The sequence below is a fragment of the Glycine soja genome, chromosome 1 (genome assembly GCF_004193775.1).
Source record: "Glycine soja cultivar W05 chromosome 1, ASM419377v2, whole genome shotgun sequence".
Lineage (NCBI taxonomy): Eukaryota > Viridiplantae > Streptophyta > Magnoliopsida > Fabales > Fabaceae > Glycine > Glycine soja.
Window position 1 is genome coordinate 49,100,454 of NC_041002.1, and position 12,681 is coordinate 49,113,134.

The 12,681-nt window shown below is 30.7% G+C and overlaps 2 protein-coding genes across 2 annotated transcripts; one reads left to right on the top strand and one right to left on the bottom strand.

Moving 5' to 3' along the window:
- Positions 1–725: 725 nt before the first annotated feature.
- LOC114418252 (histone-lysine N-methyltransferase ASHR2-like) lies at positions 726–2,178 on the bottom strand. The gene has a single exon (XM_028383511.1). It carries the CDS (start codon positions 2,106–2,108, stop codon positions 1,011–1,013), a length of 1,098 nt encoding a protein of 365 aa, XP_028239312.1. The 5' UTR covers positions 2,109–2,178; the 3' UTR covers positions 726–1,010.
- Positions 2,179–4,385: 2,207 nt separating this feature from the next.
- On the top strand, positions 4,386–5,635 carry LOC114418260 (protein PAM68, chloroplastic-like). The gene is made up of 2 exons (XM_028383524.1): positions 4,386–4,660; positions 4,936–5,635. The coding sequence occupies exons 1-2, from the start codon at positions 4,613–4,615 to the stop codon at positions 5,512–5,514; spliced, it is 627 nt and encodes a 208-aa protein (XP_028239325.1). The 5' UTR covers positions 4,386–4,612; the 3' UTR covers positions 5,515–5,635.
- Positions 5,636–12,681: the final 7,046 nt, after the last annotated feature.

Sequence of the window (12,681 nt, forward strand, 5' to 3'; positions counted from 1 at the left end):
AACACTTAAAATTAAAATTATTAATCTAACAATTATGATAAATAGAGCTTAATTTTACCTTATTTCTCTAAACACATTTTTATTTTGGCATTAACATTAAAAAATCTCATTCAGCTCTTTTATTTTTCGTTTTTTCCCCCTTTTTTTTAATTGGTGTTTGTCCACGATGTCTATAGAGTGAAGCACTAAAACCAGTGTTGCCTTGAATATGGGAGTGTTGTTTCAATGGATCTGCAGGGGTTCCAAATCAATTCAACTTTGGGGACCCCTTTATGCTTTTTTTTTTTTCCTTCTAAAACAAAGTGCTCAATAGTCAAGAGTCTATGTGTGTAAAAAGAATATTTTTAAATAAAGAAGTTATGCAAAAAAAAAATTTTGTTTGATTATAAAAAAAGTATTTTTTTAGAGGGAGTTTTTCTTCTTTTAGAGATAGTTACACTTAAAACAATATATATATGGACAAAAATAAGTAGTTAAACATATTTTTATTTAGTGTCCCGATAAGAAAATCTCACATAAAACACAAAAAATCCACTGAAGGTTTGTTGAATCATAGAATGTTAAAGAAACAATAATGTTAAAGAATCGCATATTTGATCTTTTCTGTTGTTCTGTTGAAAAAAAAAATAGAATGTTAAAGAAAGAAGAAAATGAGAAAAATCACATATTTGATTGTTCTGTTGAAAAAAAAAATAATAATAAGGAGACCTAAGAAAAGATTACACTAAAACATAACGAGGAACTGAATTCCAATAACATCACTAAACAACACTGGACTCAGAAACTGAGCTTGTTGCTGAAAAAACATGAATTCATCTTCCATATTGCACGCAAAATCCACCAAACTGAGGTGTGAATGAGAACATGCAAGGACTCCACTCTCAGAGTCAAAGTAAAATACAGAATTGCAATATCACTTTCTCTAGGCAATGCTAAAAGACAAGAGCAACCTCAACATATATATTTCTACCAAAGATGAAATATAATAACTGATAGGTGTTAAAGGCCAATTAAGCAGCATCAATCTTAAAATTACCACAGAAGTTACATTCCAGAACATTAGATGGCACATCATCTTTTGGAGGCAGAGGAGCCATAGTTCCCGCACAATTCTTCCTCTCACAAACATACTTGCTAAGAAACCGCACGTGTGGAAGGTCACTGTTGTTTTCTTCACCATCCCAATTAGCTTCAATCTTGCACCTATCACATCCACAAGTAAACCCATAATCCTCCATCAAGATCCTTTTCCTTGTACAATAGTCCCTACCAATCCTGAAATAGCTGATGCAAACCTCTTTCCCCTCATCAACATCCTCAATCAACCTAATAACAATGTCAGTACTGTTGTGTTCATAATCATCATTAGTACTGTCCACATAGTCAAACCTGCATGCATTGGGAACACAGTCATGGTTGAAGAACGTGGCTTTGGGGTAAATAGCATAAGCCTTAATAGATCTCTGAGGGCCATCAGGGGAATAAGGGTCCATTAAGCCAAAGGAGTTGAGTCTGTCCTTTGCAAGAAGTTGTGCAATGAGATCCACAGAGAGTTGAGCCTGAGGTGGGAAAAGTGGTGAGATTAGCGAGTGAAGAAAGTTAGCAGCATCAAGAATAGCATCATCTGGGGTGCCATGAAGAGAAAGAAAAGTGTCTAGCTCAGAAGGGGTGTGATTGTGAAGGAAGAGCTTGTGAGAAGCAACAATTAAACGGGCTTGGACTTGGCGTTCTTGGGGGTGTTGTTGAAGAAGTGTTGAATTGGGGTGTTGTTGAAGAGACATGAGTGCTTTGCATACCCAAGTGGAGTGTGAGGATTTGAGTGCAAGGGAGAAGCACTTCTGGGAACAAAAACTGTGGTTTGAGCAAGAAGGGCACGTGACAGTAGTACTATTGTGAGTGAGAGGTAAGATTCTGAAACAATGGTCACAGTAAGTGTAAGGTGAAGAAGAGGGTGTGAGGAGAGGAGAAGCTGAGTAGAGAATGAGAGGGGATTCAGTGAGGACTATTTGACCTGCTTTTAGAGGCTGTGATGCAACAAGACCTCTTCCTTTGCCAGGTATTTGTTCCATCCTCAAAAGAGAGCTTGAAGCAGCCATGACTATGAGCATGGAAAAAAAATACACAAATTAAACAAACCTACACTGCTGAAGTAGTGAGTGACAGCTTGCAAATGATACTTCTCTTGTCATTTTTATAAGAAACAAATGATCCTATTATTATTTATTTCTTAACAAAAGGAGTAGTAGTATTAACTTAATATGGTTCAATTAGTGATCTTAATGCCATCCATTTCTGTTTTCAAAACTATGGCATTGACTGTTAAATATAATTATTAAGTGAAGTGCTGAAGTATTATTATTCTTAAAAGAAAAGAGTACAGTGATGAAGTAGTGATAGGTCGCAAATGTGCAGGCTGTGAAAGAAGAGAATAGAGAAACCAGCAACCCGGACATTTTTAATTGAATTTAGAAAAAGAATAATATAAAAACAGGTTAGATTAATTTGAGATAATTCAAATTTAAAATTTCTATAAATGAACGAATACTAATGTGTGTTATTTTAAAAATAAGCTTTGATTTATTATATAAAATGGATTTTTATATTGTTTTCTTCTGTACCGTTTAATTATTTATTCATCCATCTTTCACGAGGGTTTTTCTTAAATATTTTAACGCACACGGGAATGGATACCCAAGGTACCATTATTGCAAACGCCAAGGGACCATTATTGCTTTTTTCTTTCAATTTCAAGGAGAACGATCAAGTCGTGTCAATAAGTCGATCAATTAGGTATAACGCCACCATGTACGAAATAGGAGTATAATTGACCCAAAATAATTTAAATAGTTTGAGTTAAGAATTTTTTTTTATTTGGATATGATCAAATCAAATAAATTTAGAGTTTTAAGTTGGATTATAAATTTTAATATATGCACTTATTAACTTTATCCGTTTATATGTTAATTTGTATTAAATCATTATAATTAGTATTGTTATTATTATTAATATATGTAATATATAATATATAAGTAATTGGTTCAAATTTGTTGTAACAAATCTAGTTGAAAAACAATTATTTTGTTTTTTAATTTGTTTCAAATTATTTGAGTTTTACTTAAAATTTGAGTTGTATTAGCCGTTTGACTATTTAAAAATATTGGGATTTTCAAAATGTAATAGTTTTAGTTTTTGAATTTTTTAGACTTTGTGAGTGTAATATTTGTTTATTATGTTTTAATTTTAAAATCATGTTTAATATAGTATGTTAGTTTATGTGATAATGATGATAAATTGATAATAATGAGATTTCTCCTCTAATATTGTCTTTCACTTATTAACTATATGTAATAATTAAGTAATGTATCAAGATATTTCATTTAATAAAAATATTAGCTAATAAAAGGTATTTCATTGTAAAAATTATTGGATAAAGTTAAATATTTTGACAAATAGATTGATTTTGATTGAGTTTTATTTTTTTTCTTGAAAGAATCAATCCGAATCAACATATTTAAATTTGATTGAGTTAGATCACAAATCTAACTAAATCCAATTTAAATCAACACTTGTACACTCCTAACACAAATTTTTGTAAACAAGTTTAATTATTATTCTATGAACACCCATAATATATTGTTATAACTTAACGATAGATTTTAAGCTCAGAAATTTTTTACTATTTATAATAGTCTTAATTCATTTGAATAATATTATCTCCAATAAAAAATATACTTATAATCTATAAAAAAAATCTACAATTTATTGTTTCTTAAAAAGATGCTTACAAGACTCTTTTTTTTTTCTTTCATAAGTTTCACATTTCACATCACGAGCAACTTCTGTCGTGATTGCTTATCTGAGTTTCTCATAAATGAACTTACAACTAAATTTATAGTCTCGAACAATTTGAATTTAATATTTATTATATTTATCTGCACATGTAAGTAAATATTAATTAAGAAATTTAACCATGTTATTTTATTTATGATATATATGAAATAATGCAACTTAGTTTATTTAACATATAAAAGGTCTTTTAAATTGTATAATATGTATGATTTTGATTAATTATTTAAAGTATATAAAATTTAATATACTACAATTAAATTTATAAAATAAAAATTCAATGGTAAATAAATAATGATTAAACTAAATTGTTGATACATAAATAAATTATAGAATAATATTTTGAAATTTTTTAATAATTACTAATAATGTATATATTAATTTTAAAGTATATAATTGAGATATTAAATAATTTAAAATGAATATAAAAAATTGACAAATATATTCATTTCTAATATTTTTGAATTGAATGATATAAATTTGAAGATAAAATCATTTTAAGTTTAAACACAATACGGCGGCGTCTGGAGACAAGAAGACGCAGATTAGTGCGTATCTAAAAGGGAGCAAATATTGGAAGTAGGGGAAACCAGATATGATATCCTTCACAACACAACCTTATCCTTTCCAATTGCTAAGTTAACTCTCATCAATATCTCATTCCTATTCCTATGTCTTAAGTCTTAGGATTATTTTCTTTTCTACTCAAAACAAAACATGTCTCACACCCCACCCAGCTAATCTCCCCCTTCAACACAACAACATAATGGTTGCAACTGCCGCCACATTTTTCAATCCACTATTTCTTCACACGGTTCTCTCTCTACTCTACTTTTCATTTTATTTATTTAAGAATTGTGATCTTAAGAACTTTAGAAGATATTCACTCTATTAATCATGGTCATCTGTTTGAGAAAGAAATTTCTTTCAGCTAAAAGAATTATTGCTAATTTGTCACCAATTGGATTTTCTTTCTACCTCACTTTTTAATGTAGGACAAAAGTTCTTCTGTTCATAACTTTAGAATTAATTATAAAATCTTGTCTAATTTCGTGTGAACGATTCTGATTGCTAAATTATTTAGTGCAGCATGGTAGGGTTAACATATGGGCACTAAGCAGGATTAGCTACTTAAGTGGAAATGTGAAGTCTAGGTTCCCTATTTATAGATCAGAAATTCATCATCAGGTTCATTACTTTTCACACCTTGCACCTATATGTGCAACCTTTAAGGAACCCAAGGGGTTTGGTCCTACCCCAAAGAAAAAGAAGAAGAGCAAGAAGATGAGAAGGGATTATGAAGAAGAAGATGATGAAGAAGAAGAGGAGGAAGAAGAACCAGACAGGGGAGTTATTCCTGAAGTAGTGACCAACAGAATGATGAGCAGAATGGCAGTGTCTGTAGGAATTCCACTGGGTATTGGGCTTTTGTTTTTCCCATTTTTCTACTATCTCAAGGTTGGGTTGAAGATTGATGTGCCCACTTGGGTGCCATTCATTGTGTCCTTCTTTTTCTTTGGGTCTGCTCTGTTGGGTGTGAGTTATGGGATTGTGTCCTCCAGCTGGGACCCACTGAGGGAAGGGTCCTTCTGGGGTTGGACTGAGGCCCAAAAGAATTGGCCTGTTTTTTGGCAGTCCCTTAGAGGTGGTGAATCTAGGAAGAATTAGCCCATTCTTTCTTTAGCCCTTTAAATGTTTGACCCTTTTGTTTCAATGCATATTGTATCTGGCCAGCACTCTTGGAGGTTGTTTGGTATGAGTTATAAAACATCTCTAAAATTCTCTTCTCTCTTGTTTGGTAATTGTGGCGAAAACTAGATTATAATAGATTCTTTATATTACGAAGGAAATAAATAATTAAACAAAATTTTGGAGACTATGACTAAAAGTTAGTCATAGATTATGCTTCTTCTTTTTTTTGCATTTTTAATCTTTGTATTTCAGTATACGTATGATTTTGATTCCGTGGCTAGTTTTGATTGCTCATGTTTAGTTTTAATAGTTTCTTAGTAATTCAAATTAAGTTTATTACTTAAAATTTTACATGATAATTAACAGAAATGTAATATATAGGTGTAATCTATCACTGATTTTTATAGATTTGTGAATGAAAAATATATAAAATAATTAAGTGAAAATAATAAAGTTTTTGTTTATTATTTTTATGTAAATATTTATGTATTTTTCTAAGTTAATGATACGTCAAACTTTTGTTAAATTTCTATTAATCATTAGATTTAATTTTAAGGTGATGATCCAATTTAGTTTGAACAATTAGAAAACTAAAGAGATTAAATGTGAGCAATTGAAATTAAGGAATGCAAAATTGCTTGAAGTGAAAGATAAATGTGATCTTAAAAAAAAAAGTTCAAGCCTATCATAATATTGTCTAGGCTTGATTGCTGGGATCAATCATTCATAGTTGATCCAACCTTAACTGATGTTGAAGATACGGGTGATCATAGCCCAAAAGTGTGTGCTTATTAACGACAATGAAAATAAAGAAATAAACGACAGAAAAAAAATGAAAATATAGAATTAATGAATGAACTAAAATAGAACAATAACAGAAACCAGAGCCTTTTTTTTTTTTTTTTTTGTCTCAAGCACATAAGAATCATACTATAAATCAATCGTGACCATGCGGAAGAAATTCCCATAAAGGGTCCAAACTCCAAATTTCAAGAGAGGCTCCATTGTGCCACTCCTTACATGGTCTGACAATTTACGTTGCCACAGACTCACAATTAAAATTGTGCCTTATTTTATCAGTTAAAAGATATATTATATAGTTTATATCATAAAAAATCCTATTGCAAGATTTATATACAAGAACAAGCAATAGCTGAGTTTATCCATTGAGTTATTACTTGTAGATAGTCAAAGCCATATCTCCTAGTCAATTTCTACCGAAGCATGCTCAATATTTTAATCAATCAAATGGGAAATAAAAGTTTGCTTTACTGTATCATCAGTTGGAACTTATTCAAGCGATTGATGACCAATCAGTGCATGGTGGAGTGGAAAACACGTGCAATTCTACACCTGAACTTACATTGACTCATCATGTCTTTATGTTGCACAGGCAGGTGCAACTATTATGTCCTTTTCCTTCACAGTAAAGTAGGGCACACACAACACAAGATATGCAAATACAAAATATTAATTCAGAACTTAGCAGTTAGCACGTACCTTTGCGAATCAATCAAATTGCTGTAACATACGAATTTGCAGCTAGCAACTCCGTTTTCTTTTCTTTAAAGGGTTTGGTATACATGGACAGTTTTACATCTTGTCTCTGTAAAGAGGACCAACATGAAAAAGAAAGTGGTTTATTGAACATTTTCCTCTTTGTAGATCAGAAGAGAATAGTTCAGCCACATTTTTATCTTTTTCTTGTGACCCTTTTTTTCTTTTCTAATTTTTCATCCTTTACAGAAAATCCTATCCTGATATGTAGAATCAAAATAAGCTACTAACAAATGTGTGGATTAACTAGCGTAAAGTTATTTAAATTTAAATAAATATACAACAATATTAAATATTCTAATAAAGATATTTATGTTTATAATAATCTCACTTCCTCAAATAAAATTGTGTCAATTGAAGAATTGATGTGTTCTCTACCCTAGAAGAATCAAGACAAGCTGAATATTCAGATTGCCCCTATTTAATTTAATTGCGTCCTTACCTCCACCACAAAACAAATCAACAAATGCATTTGTCCTCTGCATCTAATCAAACCTCTTTCCTTTCTTTCCCTATCATCAAATCATGAAAACTCGAATCATGCTATAGGCTAATATATTCTCCTCCTTTTATAAAATCAATCTACAAACTTCTAATGATATTAAAACCTATCATATCTTAATAAGACTCTTTATTCCTTAATCATTACAGGGGTTACTTTAAGAATAAGGCAAATCCTCCCAACTTGGCCCTTGCTTTCATGTACTACTTTATAGGAGGCCACATAGATAAGACTACACATAAGACCTAGGAATCCACATTTTGGCAAAACCCCAAGATTCTTTGGTTTGAATTTGCATCATCATGCATATGAAAACTGAGTTAGAAAGAAGTTGCATACTGCAGCTAGCTGCTTGAGCATGTATACATGTATAAATAAGACGCGTACGGGTTAGGTTTAAAGCTTCAATAAACAGTATTTGCACGAGACAGCGCACTTGTGTCTCTTCTTTTAACAAATGGTATAAGTAATGTTTTTAATCTGAAACAAGAAATCAAAAGAATCATATAAAAAACCAAAGTTATCAGAGCTAAAACATTGGAAATGGGGAAAGAAAATACTTGGGGATTGAGTTATGTAGATTTTGCTTTGAGGGGGAGGGGACTACCGAACCAAGAGCTTTATGATCACCTTTTATAGTACAATATTATTATATATCTATCAACTACTGCCTGTTCTTACTCACTAGAAAAAAAAAAAAAACAGAACATTCCTAACGTTAAAAAGTGGCATAATCTCCACCATGTTTTCATGTCCTCTCAACCTTTCATGGGATTTTTGAACTTGACTTTTGACAAGCTTGATGAAACGTATAGATTCTATGGTTTTTAATGTTATTACAATATTTGGATCCATTAGACTTGTACGTGTCCTCTGGACAAATGGAATTAGTATTATATAGCATGGGTGCATGAGTTGACAGTTTTGATATATAAAAAATAAAACCTAAAGGGTTCATCATATAAAACTAAAAAGACCCTCAAAGTGGATAATTGTCAAATAAAAAAATGTTTCATAGTTATTAATTAAAATTATAGATAGATGATAATCTGAATTCTGAAACTATCTAATAACCTCTCCTTAAAGTTCAGAAGACAGGTGGAAAAGAAAAGATAAAACTAAGATTTCATTTTTACTGCCTGCAAATAAGTAACAGAAAACAATTGTATATTATAAGTTAACAATTGTGTTTTTCTCTTTATAAACACAGAAGATAAAGAGAGGTGAACAAAACAACAAAGAGCTAATTAAAGTGTCGGATATATTTAAATTGAATTCTCTTCAAAACCAAAACCAATAACATATAAGGGAGGGAAGAAGGGGATTGCTTTGAACCTTGACTATATATGCTTTCTTCATTAACAAGATCCGGTAAAAACTTCTTTAGCTAAAGCATGCATGCATGGCCCCGCAGATGGTGACACATGGAATAACCATTCTAAGGCTCATCAGAAAGAGAAGAGCGAGAGAGAGAGAGAGATAACCCTCTTACACTAAGTAACAAAAGAAATATTGTGGCTTGCTGACAGCATAGAGAAAAATACAAAAAGAGATTTTGTAGAAGTTTTATATTTGGGGGGTAGTTTGGTTGTCCATCAATTCCAAGCATTCTTTGCTTAAAGAGAGAGTTAGCCCCAAGAATAAAGCAAAGGACAAAAAATAAAAATAAAATAAGTGATGAGTTAAGTTAAGGGTAAAGCACATTATCACTTACCTAGAGTGCAAATTTTGCGGCTGACAACCTGCAATAGCCAGTATCACACTCTCCTTTCCCAGGCCAAAAAGTAACATTAGTTACCGGCCATAGCCGGTAGCAAGTGCTGTTGTGTCTGGTTGCCGTACATATTACTCTAATTGTGTGGTTGGTTTGGGTTACACACTCTCTGTGAATGCTTTAATAATTATTAGTCAGGGAAAGGAAGCAACATAATAGCAAAACCAGAACAGCACAGTGCATATGAATATAAATCTGTTAAGTTTAACAGGAGAAATAATTTTGCAAGAAAAGAAAACATTACATTTTGAAATCTTTCCCTCATTTGATAATGCCAAAGTATAAAAGGGAAATAAGAAAGAAAATATGAGAGTTCCACCTAAAAAGTGTTTCTTTCCAAATTAGAAACAAAAAGAAAGATTTTTTTTTTTTTATCAATCTAAGAAACATAAAAGTTTGTGTATGTCACATGTCATTTTTTATTTATTTAAAGTGTTTATATAACTTTATACACATATTACATCACATCTCATTTTTCTTATGCAACTAAATATATCTTGTACACATGTAAAAAGAGATTGTTTTTGAATTTAAGCTCATGACTAATGGGTCATTGAGACATAACTTTACAGTTATGTTGAGGTAATTAATTAAACAAGAAGAAATAAAATCAAATTTCTCTCTTTTTATTGTCTAATCTACCAAAAATCTTAAATAATTACTTTTTTTTCTCAATCAAACATAATTATATTAAAAAAAATGTTATGAAACCATTTGACAAGATTGAAAATCTTCCTTCAATTCCAATTATGATTTTGATTCTCTCACCCAGCCAAATGGGAAATTGCACTTAAACTCGTGCAACCTGATTGGACCAAACGGTTCAGTAACCTACCCTTCATCAATCTCATCCTTCTTTTCTCATTATTTTTTCCTTTTTATTTTAGTTGTAGAATCCCATGTAACATTCACCGGCCCAAAAAAGCATAGTTAGGTACAATTCTAGTTCAGCAAATGACAGACAGAATAGCGAAATGTCGTATTTTGAGCAGAGTATTTTCCAACAGTGCAGGAACTTTTGTCTCTTTTGAGATGCCTTTTTTTTTTCCTCCGTTTTATTTGGCTAAGAGCGATGCGAGATATTAAGTATGTGTTTGTTTTTTCGTTAAATACATGTCCAACGGACATTTAAGTTGTTATTTCTCACAAAATGACGCAACAGAATCCATGCCCATAGAATAAAACAGTAAAACAAACATAGCCGAAGTTATCGAATTAATATATGACAATAACGGTGAAGGATTGAGTGTATTTATGTTTAATTCTTGTGTATAAATTATGAATTCGAATGTAAGAGGAAAAATCACACTAAACTAATCTACTTTGTAGTTTGAATTCTAGTAAACCTAAAATAACGGACTAATTTAAATATAATGGTTAAGTAGATGCATTTTAAATATTATAAGAAATGAGTTGTGTATAACCGACCTTACATAAAAATTAATTATGATCAATTTTGGTTTGATTGGTCCAATCAACCTTGTTAAAGGAGACTGATCAATGGAATTGCGTCTATATAAGTTCAGCTCTCAGAATTGAATATATATATATATATACACACACACGTTTTCATGCTTTGTTATGCTAGAGTCTATCTAAAAATCTATCATCATAACTAGTAGCATCATCTTTCAATTTTGACAAGTATGAATTGGCAAAGCACTATTGCTACTCTATATCTCTTTCGATCGAACAAGCTTAATGCATGAGGTTTTTTGTCAAAGAAAATTGAGGCATTGATGAAGACAGTGATGAACTTTTTATGAAAAGGATGATCACAAAAAAGCACAAAAACTCATCTAAGTTTAGAATAATCCGATCGCTAGTGATCTAGCTAGGTTTGAAAGTACGTTGTTACTAGTTAGTTTAGCATGGCAAAAAATTGTTGCACATGCAACCCTTTAAAGTTCAAACGTACGCTTAACATGGAAGGCAACGTTATTCTTTCTCTATTGATTCTCCTTGCATCTTATTCTTAACTTTATAAGAAAACAATCAATACTGATCGATTAAGTTTTCAAACCATTAAATGCTTTTTCACTTATTGAACGCTCATTCATTATTAGGGTATATTTAAGTTGTTTTTCAATTTTTCAGAAAATTATATATTTTTTTAAATAAATTGTTTTAACACGTCTCTAGCCCCATACGTGCGGTGGATGAATATTTAATACCAGAGAACATATCTCTAATTTGTTTTTTCTTTTAATAAAACACTTATAGTATTAAGAAAATTAATTACATATAACATATATACATTTTTAAAAGATTACATGGCCCTCTTAGGATTGAATCTTAAATATCATAACTAGTTTCATACTTATGGACGATGGAATGTGCCATATTCTCCTCAAACAACTGAGCCATAATCCATACAGGAAAAATCAAGGGAAGTACATTTGAAACATGACGGAGTTAATAGCTAGACTATTATTGAATGTGTATTCCAAAATTATGTAGCTTGTGGCAGGATGCTTTTGCTGAAAAACTTACAACATTATGAATAGGGGTGGGAATAGGCTAGACCGGCCTACAGGAGCCTACGACCTGACCTATATAAAGTCTGGCTTGACCTATTTAATTAAAAGGCTAGGCTCAGGCTTTTTTAAAAGCCTATTAAATTAAATAGGTCAGGCTTAAGCTTATTAAAAAGCCTTATAAGCCTGATAGGCCGGCCTATATATATATATATATATATATATATATATATATATATATATATATATATATATATATATATATATATATATATATTATTTTTTGGATACAATTAATATTATTTTTTAAAAAAACTAGCAGATTCCATTCCTATAATTAAGTAAAATTTTAATTACAAGGTGTGAGTTTCTTTATATTTCTCATTATTTTTATTAGTTTTCTTATTTCTGTTAATAATTCATTTTTCTATTCCTATTAGGTTTCTTTTTTCTTTTATTACGTTACTATATTCTAGAGCAAATAAAAATTATATCCTATCGTATCCTACGTTCCTATACAAAAATCATATCTTATCATATCCTATTACGTTCCTATACAAAAATCATATCTTATTATATCATATTACGTTCATATACAAAAATCAATCATATCCTATCATATCTTATCTTATGGTGAATATGGAGGAGCTAATGATGAAATGACGTTACTATTAATTTTATTGGTAGATATTTTATGCATTGATTCTGTTCAAATAGAATGGAGATGTAGGCTTTATTTTTTTGTTGTAATAATTAATATGTTGGTTTGCTAGACTTGGATGATACTACCTCAAGTATGAGGTTTTCTTTTGTTTTAGATTATTTTATATCAT